The 9,653-nt window shown below is 46.9% G+C and overlaps 1 protein-coding gene across 1 annotated transcript; it reads left to right on the top strand.

Moving 5' to 3' along the window:
• Positions 1-4,017: 4,017 nt before the first annotated feature.
• LOC120967170 (uncharacterized) lies at positions 4,018-6,277 on the top strand. The gene has a single exon (XM_040393773.2). The coding sequence runs from the start codon at positions 4,053-4,055 to the stop codon at positions 6,036-6,038; it is 1,986 nt and encodes a 661-aa protein (XP_040249707.1). The 5' UTR covers positions 4,018-4,052; the 3' UTR covers positions 6,039-6,277.
• Positions 6,278-9,653: the final 3,376 nt, after the last annotated feature.

Below are 9,653 nucleotides of genomic sequence, written 5' to 3'. Positions count from 1 at the left end.
GATCATCATCATCATCACGGGAGTAGTTTTGTTAGGAATTGTCTTAGTCAAGAAGTGCTAGCAAATAGCTGAAATGTATCAGGTCCTACTCTAGTTTACTCCAGTTTAGGTTGCAGTAAAAATGCACCACTATGGAGTATCAGGTCCCTAGCAAAAATGCACTACAGAGCAAGCAATAATGCTACTCCAATTTTCACAGATTAAAGCAATACTGACTGCAAGGAATATTACAAAATTACAGAGAACCAAAATTGCAAAATTCAGTACTCCATAACATTACTGAAACTTTACTCCATACAATGGAGTAACCGCGTCTATCTCCAGTTGATCCAGCTTGGCTTTCTCTCGGGCGGCAGCTCTTGCGTTATCCGTCTGCTTGAGAAGCAGCTCTTGAATATGAGGGTCCTGCACCCAGCCCATCGATGGTCCATCGTCCTCTGCTTCGGCATCTTCATCTTCATGATCATGCCCTTCGTCTTGACCTTCCTCATCATCATGTCCGGCATCTTCTACATGATGACCGTGTACTGCATCTACTTCGTGATCATGTCCTGGAGATTCTTGGTCTTCTCGCCCGCCGTCGCCGTGGTTGTCTTGCTGCCCTTCCTCATTTCTTGCCTGGCCCCCATGGACGACTTCATAGTCATCTTCATCACCTTGCCACCGATAGCCATCCATGAAACCACGCAAGAGCAGGTGGTCCCGCACCTGTACGGAATCCAGGTCCATAAAGGCTCTTCAGCTTGCATCTTCGACACGGACATCTTATCTCCGTCTCGTTCTTTTGAAGCATCTCGGCCTTTGCGGAGCTCAAAAACCTATTCACGATGCCTTCGGTCATCGTGCGGACCATGGTCGCCTGTGGTGTAGAGCAAAACGATATTTTAGAACCAAAAAAATTTGGCATGACTTTGCCTAAAAATAGGACCAAAAAGAATGCATAGTGCCAAATTCTCGCCGAAACGGAAATGAATCAACATTCCGGCAAAATATTGGCAACTATCGCATTTCAAATACCGGTACCTGCAAACACAAACATATGCAACACCACAAACATACGTAGATCTAGGCCATAAAAAGTGTGTACGTTGTTGGAGGGAGAAAAAAGTAGATCTAGAACATAAAGAAAGCTTTCCCCTTACTTACCTATCAAAAAAGGAAATTTAACCACTTAATTTGGGTGAATCTATGGTGCAAATGAGGTGAGAAGGAGGAGGCAGCCGAGACCAAACTTGGTAGAGGTGGAGAGAATGAAGTGGGGAAAGTGAGTGTGGTAGGTGGCTATCCAAAATATATAGCTGTTCCCAGGTTACCAATGGCGCACCACATAAGAATGCGCCATTAGTAACCAGGGTTACTAATGGCGCATCTGGAAATGGTGCGCCATTACTAGTTTTGAAGAAAAAAACATGTTAGTAGTGGCGCACCAGTGGGCAGTGCGCCATTACTAGTTAGAACTAGTAATGGCGCACTGTCCCTGGTGCGCCACTGCTAACAACTTTTTAAGCTTTTTTTCAAAACTAGTAATGGTGCACCGGACACCAGATGCGCCATTAGTGCGCCATTAATGTCCATATTAGCTATAGCCCTTTTCCTAGTAGTGATTACAGCTAGCGCGTCGGACATGATGTGAAATAATAAATTGGAGAGCGCGTCCCCTTGCCGCACCCCCTTGTGTCCCTAAAATACGACACTGCCTCGCCGTTAATGTTAATAGTAGTTTGTCCCCCTTAACAGGTTGCAATATGCAGCTCATCCAGAGTGGGCCAAACCCCGTTTTGTGGAGTACTTCCTGTAAGAAATCGCATCTTACCTTATCGTATGCCTTCTCAAAGTCGATTATGAAGATAAACACTTCTTCTCTAGTGTGCTTTAATTTGTGTATGATCTCATGTAACACAACACCCCCTCTAATACCCCCCCCCCCCCCCCCCCCCCCGCGCGCAAATGAATGTTGTTTGACTAGGGTCAATGATCATGTCAGCCATCCGGGTCAGCCGTGATGCAAAACCATTTGCGATCAAATGGAAGTTCACATTATAAGTGTTATTGGTCGGTATTGTCGGATGTTATCGTCCCCTTTCACCTTTGGTAGTACCGTAAGCACCCCATAGTTCAATCTTTTAATATCAATTAGCCCTATGATGAAATCGACAGTCACCCGGGTGATTTGAGGACCCACCTTCACCCAAAATCTTAGGTAGAAACTCACCGGAAACCCATCTGGTCCCTGTTCAGTACTCACCCATATAGCCTTTAAACTGGAGGTATTCTCTGTCGGAGAGAAGGGAAAAGTTAGTGCCTAGTTCAGCTTTGGTAGCAGCAACTTGTGTGGTTCAGCAGCAACTCATCATGTGCGTCCTCATTTGTACTCAGCCACGCATGTCAGGTACATCCCAAGCTCAAAGAGAGAATACCGGGCTAGTTGTTTTGTTCCGGTGATTCCTAGTCCTAGTTCAACTATACAACAATTTAGCACTGTCATTTGAGCATCACACATGTTGGGCGGAAGTCATTTTGCGCGGTGATGCTACCTACCGGTAGGACTCACACCACCCACATTTTCTGAGATGCGTGTGAGCTATGGCCCACTTAGATGTATAGCAGTATTGTTGTATCTTTTTTATTGGTCAAATCAGGGTCAGTTTGATGGGCCCAAAGGACTACTTTTTTTGAGAAAAGATGCGTATTTAGCTCTCTTCTCTCTCTTCATCGCAAACAAATTCATTGATTTTATTTCATCTTAGACAATTTAATAAATCACTCCTATCTTTTAAACTATAATTTTATTTTGAAACTCTTTATATATTTGGACTTTTGGCGTCAAGCCCTTTAGAACTAGACCAATTTTGGATACATTTCGATCACATTTTAATTTTGACGTTTCACATTTCATATGTGATTTTTTTTATTTCACTAGAAAAATATGAAACAAACCTATTTCACTACAAATATGTGAAAACAACCCATTTCATAGAAAAGTACTTAACCCAAATATGAAACTGAAAAGTCAACTTGTGAAACTGATTTATTTTGAAACATGTAACAGTTTAATTCAGAATAGTGAAATATGTTATTCCAAAAATATGCAATTGCAATAGATGCGATTTTTGTAAAACAAGCCAGTGAAAATTGGAATGTACCTTCTAAAAGTGACAAGAATGTTAAATTGAAAGGTCAACTTGTGAAATTGAAAATTGTGAAATGTGCAATGGTTTATTTCAAAAGAGTGAATAGGTTATTTCAGTAATATGAAATTGAAATAGATGTGATTTTTGTAAAACAAGCCAGTGGGAAGTGAAATGTATGTTCTGAAAGTGAAAAATAATATGAAATAAAATGCCAACTAGTGAAACCGATTATTTCCAAATGTGAAATGGTTTATTTTAAAATAGTGAAATATGTCCTTTCAAAAATGTGCAATTTAAATAGATATGATTTATATGAAACAAGCCAGTGAAAAGTGAAATGTAAGTTTTGAAAGTGAAAAACGACGTGAGACTGAAATGTCAGCTTGTGACACTCTGGAAGAATTTTATTCATATAAGATTTCAAGCGGACAAAATATGTGAAAAGTGTTTCATGAATTTTAAACTCATTTAAAATGTATCCAAAATTGATCTTGTTTTAAAGGTCTTTGTGACATGAGTTCAAATACATAAAAAGGTTTAAAATTGGAGTATTTGTTTAAAATATACGAACTATTTAAGTTAGGAAAGATAAAATAAGTGGGCACATTTGTTTCGAAGAGAGGAAAGAGATGGTGAAGTGGTTCTAATAGTTGTGCTAATTAATAACTGCGTAGAGATGCATGTTGGTGCCGGGATAAAATTCTTGGTGGCACACCATATATCTCTGCCATGAAAAATATTTCCTAGCATGTGCGTGATTCATATCCATTGATCTCCATATCGCCGGCATCTATATTTTTGATACGTACGTGCAGTGCAACCATATATCTGTCATCCACTGAGTGACAGCATGCCCTATACCTAGTAATCAGTCTGCACGGAAAACACAACCCCACTCCCTCCCCCTCCTCATCCGACCGAATGAAGCGCACACGTGAGGCGTTCGACGTGAGGAAGGAGGTCTTCGCCGTCGGCAAGATGTGCGGCGAGGAACGGAATTTGCTGCGCAAGCGATTCCGGGCGGAGCTCGTTGCTGTCCGTGGCCTGCTCGAGAAGGCGGATCGGCTCTTGGCCCCCGGAACCGCCGAGGGCTGCCGCGGTGGTGCGGCGCCTTCTTCCTCGTCCGGCCTGGCGGCTCTGCCCGGCAAGGAAGTAGGGCGACCCATGTTGGGCACCGAACCACGATCCGGCGGGTTGGTGAAGGCTGACGACGGCAAGAGGAGGGTGAAAACTCCTCTGGCGGAGCACAAAGAGGCGCCGAAGATGACCCCGGCCGACCGGCAACATCTTGCGTTCAGCCTGGTGGCGCTAGCGGCAGAACTGTCAGACCACGCCGTCGAGCTCCTGCCGAAGCAGAGCCATGGCGGCCGACGGGTGATCGAGGCAAACGTGAACGCCATGGAAGACGCGGCCCTATTCGAGCTAAAGATGCACGTGGACAAGCTCATCAAAACGAGGGATCCGTCCCTGCCGCCGCAAGATGACAGCAAGATTGTTGGGGAAGAAGCCGACGAAAATGGCAGGCGCGTCGATATCTGCCCCGGTGTGTCTCCCGTGGTGACCGCCCCGTCGCCACTCCTACTTGAAATTCTTGAATACGCGGCCGTCTTCAATGCAACCGGACTAGTCGACAAGATGCTGTCACCGCTGCCGCAGAAATACCTGGCGCTCGCTGAAAAGGGGGAGAAGGAGTGCGTCGCCGAAAAGGAGGACGATGAGGAGTACGTCGACATCTGCGGCGACGCCTCGCCGGTGGTGTTCCAGAATCTTGCTGGTGCAATCAGCCACAACCCAAGCATTATCTTAAGCAGCGATTCTGATTCTGACTCTGACCCAGACATCGGCTCCGACAGTGATTCCAGTGACTCTGGTTCGGTCTCCGACAGCCACTGCGATGAGAAGGGCGGCACTCTAGCTCCGCCAGTTCTTCCTAAGGTTAGCAGCAGCCTAGCTCCATCAGTTCTTTCCAAAGTGATTGGCGATTCTGCACCACCAACGGAGCCAACACTGGAGGTGGTACAGAATGGAGAACTAAAGAAGCTTGACAGTCCAGCTCCAGCAATTCTTCCCAAGGTGAATGGTGATTCTGCTGTCGGGCCATCGGAGCTACAGAATGCAGAAACAGAGAACGATAGTAGTGTAGCTCCATCAGTTCTTTACAAAATGGTTGGCGATTCTGCACCTCCATCGGTGCCAGCAATAGAGGTGGTACTGCAGAATGGAGAACTTAGCAGTCCAGCTCCGGCAGTTCGTCCCAAGGTGCATGGTGGATCCGATGGCCAGGCAACGGTGGTACAGAATGCAGAACCAGAGAAGGTTAGCAGTCCGTCTCCAGCAGTCCTTTACAAAGTGGTTGATGGTTCTGCACTGTCACTTGAGGTGGTACAGAATGGTTTTGAAACAGAGAAGCTTGGCTGCCCAGCACCATCAGTTCGACTTCTTTCTAAGGTGAATGATGGTTCTTCCCTGCTATCATCGAAGCCTGCACCGGAGCTGGTGCAGAATGCAGAACCAGAAAATGTCTCAGACAAGCCTGCAACTGCGACGGCGCCTCCGGTGAGGCCAATGAGCGAGCTGATCGCCATGGCGCTAGAAAAGCGGCGGCGGGAGGAGAGGTCCCAGGCGAGGGAGAAAGCCCGTCAGGGGCTGGTGGACATGGAGAGGTCGGCCATGACCAGCCACAGGGTACACCCAGTGGACATGGAGCAGCTTGGCATCGTTCACGTGGAGCACATGGTGAGCCAAGGAAGACGGCCTGGTGTTCCTCCCAGTCTGTTGCAGCAGCTTGGTCTCTTCCTGAGGGCTGATGAAGACGACGGTGGAGAGCAGCAGCAGCAGCAGCAGCAGCAACAACCAATCTCCGATTCCGGCGTTGAAGACCTGGAGGAAGGGGAGATTCTGTTCTAGGGGTGTGGGCTTGTTGCCCGCCTCTAGACATGCCGCATGAAGATTTAGTTTTGGTATAATATACTATCGAAAACAAATTGGGGGCTGTTTTACTTGGATGCAACGGAAGTTGGCTAGCAAACCATGACATCACTACTGGATTCGCCTACTTTACCGAGCATTGCCTATCTAAACATCCGTTTTGTAAAGCAATTCTCAGTGACAATCGTTCTTTGCAAAAATCTTCCAGCTTTTTGTTTTCAAGTACATTTGGATTTTCTTTCACGGCTAGATGATGTCTAAGGTTATGAGTTAGCACAACTTGGCCGCTGAAAAACCATGGTTTAAAATTGCAGGTGATGGACGTGTCGCGACATGTCTAAAACCACGCGATTGCGGCGCTAAATCCACAAATTTGGTGCACAACTTGCGCTGTGATTTTCTAGCACCAATGGCAGCCAAATCACAGGCGATTTAAAGCTTTGTGGAAAACAACATAATGTATAGCATAGATTTAGCTAAGCACTCACAAGCTGAACACTAAAGGTTATGACAAACAGTGTTTCCTGTCTTTCGACAAAGAGATAGGGCGAAGGAACAGTCGGATCAAGAGGCCACTGGAAATGGAGAGACTGGAAAAAAAATTATGAGAGAAATATGAAATAACCGCGACACTCATTTCTGGGCCCTATGTTAGCTTGGAACCACTAGCGTAATCTGAATCTTTCTCTATTGCCAGGTTGTTTGCCGAGTGCATTTCGTTAGGTACTAGGCTAATATGACCATGGCTAAGTGTTTTTATGCACTTGACAAAGAATTCTTTTGCGATTACCTTTCTTTGATACGCTCCTTTTCTGCACTCGGCAAATAATTCTTTGTCGAGTTATTCTTTTTTCTACGCTCAGCAAACACTTACTTTTTTCTAAAAAGAAACTTCTCCTTTCTCCTTTTTTGTACATTATTTGTCTTATTTTTTCACTTTTATGCACTGTTCCTTTCTAAATAATCTGTTTATTTTCCCGCAAAAAATAATTTGTTTATTTATTTCATTTTCTTTTCCCTTCTCTATTTTCCCCTCTCATGATTAATTTCAGTTGGTGAGATTGATTCTTTTAGAAACATAGTACTGACACAAACACTCACAACACGCGCACACACACACTCACCCCATGAACGAACAAGCGCACACCTTATCCCTATAAGCGCCTTCTAGAGTCTGAGCGGACAGATCTTGAGATACCAAATATGTGTCCTCATTATGGGCACCTCGTTTTTAATTATGGCTTGAGAGCTTGTAATGAGTTAGCACATAACTTGGCGGCTTTTGGCTTGCGTCATGGGGAGATCGTGCTCTTCCAAAGATGTTTTGGTTCGGATGGCCGAGGATGTGCCGGTGTGATTATTGAATGGGGTGTTCCATTTCCAAAAAAAGAAGAGCATCCTGACTTTCTGTGGTGACTTGCTCTTCTATTTGATTCACATAATTGTAAAACCGCATAAATTGGGGAAATATATGATTACTAGTAAGATGCCCGCGCTTCGCTACGGAATCACAAAAGATGAGGACCAACACAAGAATGTACGGAGACATTGATCAAGCGATGACATATAGTTTATAGGAACTCATGAGGCACAATCATATAGTTTCCAGCCAATATAACCCTTCTTTTAAGCCAAGGATTTTTTTTTTCTCCATCTTCACCTTAAAACACTGTTTGTTGTTTTCCCTGCTAGGCTTTCTCATTGTTTGCTATGTAATTGAGGGGACAGAGAGCATGTGGCAATTGCAAACACGTCCACACATTTGGCAATTGTGATGACACATACCAGCTTTATCTCGGACTCCAAATCTCTCTCTATCTTTGAATCATCGTCCCTTAACATGTGCTCCACCTCTAGCACACTCTCCATTCTCTGCTAGAAATGGTGAGCATTAAGCACATCCCTCTAACCTAACCTTAATATGAATAATGAAAGAATGACAAGGCCTCAATATCAGATTTGTCCACATGAATCTATGCAATGGAGTTACGGCGACTACTCGTTTCATATTTTGGTTCCAATCTGATGGGGCTCAACCTGTTAGCACATTTCCCCTTCCGTCACCTATCACATAAAAGGTATTTTGAGGCATAGCAATCTGCAATATTGCAAGTGTAACAAGCCAATACTAAATATTGCTTAAACAGTTTGCGAGTGTATTATGGTTCAAAAATGGTTGCATGTACATGAATAATGGCCGCAATGGCCGCATGTGTCACACCGTCGTAGGAGGCAAGGGCATCTGCATCACGAGACCCCTTCCTCTCACGACCCCCGCGTCGCCTTCCCCGGCGGTGGCGGGGGAACCCTAGCCGCGCCGCCGCGGCCCCCTCCCCACCTCGTCCCACCTCCTCGCCGACGCCTGAGGCAGCCGCCGGGCAAGCACGGGGCGCCAAGGATGGTGGCGGCGGGGCCTCGGTTGCCCTACTTCTGTGTGGGGAACCCCGGATCTGGAGCGGCGGCTCCATTGGCAAGGCACGGCCGGCTAGCAGCCATGCGGGCGGTGGATCTGGTGTCCCGGTCGCGTGGGCGGCGGGATCCGGTGGTCGTTGGCGGTCGGCGGCGGCTTCTGCGGCGGCCGTTGCGCGCGATCTGGCGCCTCCCCTCCTCCCCTGTTCGGCGTGCGTGCCAGCCTGGTCGGGCCGCGCTTCCTCTTGGTCGCCAGTTCTGTACATGAGGCGTTGCTGGTGGCAGAGATCTAGTTCGGGCGAAATCCCTGACCGACCATGACCGGCCGCGCCGACGGTGACACCTGAGGGCGCCGTTCCCCTCCTTGGAGGCATCGGTACGGACTGAGCTCCTCACTTTACCTTTCCCTAGGTCTTCCGGGTGAAAGCCCTAACTTTCTTGGGCGGCGGCGGCGCTCATGGCGCCGTTCCCTTCTTGAAGGCGCCGCTTTGGGAACCTTGGGGTTGGGTGACGCTTGTGGGTGGTGGGCGACGGCGGTGGTGCGGCCCTATCCTAGCATGGATTTACGTCTGTTGCTTGGAGATGGTCTCGCGTAGGTGGAGGTCGTCAGCTGGCGTCGTGGTGGCGTCAATGGCGGAGGACCTGCCAAGGCTCGCGTAGGTGGAGGTCGTCGTTTGGCGTCGTGGTGGCGTCGATGGCGGAGGACCTGCCAAGGTTGTCACCTCAATCTGCTCTGAAGATGGACCAGCGGAAGACGGCGGCGACGACACATGTGAGTGCGTCAGACCGGTTTGAGCCCCGGACCTGGCAGATGGCTCGGTCGGGGCCTCCGGCTTTAGATATTAGGCTTAGGTGAGAGGTCTGGGTATGTGGCCCAGCGTGCACCCCTTCATCATTTGGATAGGAGTAGCGGCAGATGTTGCCAAGATGACGGATTCAGGCATATTGTTGTTCTACTTTGTAAGGTCCTCGAGAATAATTAATAAAATGGCCGCATGCATCTCCGAGATGCAGAGGCCAGGGGTCATCCTCCTTTTTTTTAAATGTACATGAATAATTGACACTGCAATATAGAAAGAAACATTTATGCCTCAACATAATCTTCAAAAGAGATATAGGTTCCAGTTTGGTTTGATGACACAATAGGAGAGTTGTTGATTTCATTGGTAGAAAGAATAAATAAAT

Source organism: Aegilops tauschii, chromosome 6 (genome assembly GCF_002575655.3).
Source record: "Aegilops tauschii subsp. strangulata cultivar AL8/78 chromosome 6, Aet v6.0, whole genome shotgun sequence".
NCBI classification, from domain to species: Eukaryota; Viridiplantae; Streptophyta; class Magnoliopsida; order Poales; family Poaceae; genus Aegilops; species Aegilops tauschii.
The sequence above is the reverse complement of the archived record's forward strand: the minus strand, read 5'-3'. Positions and strand labels throughout refer to the sequence as shown.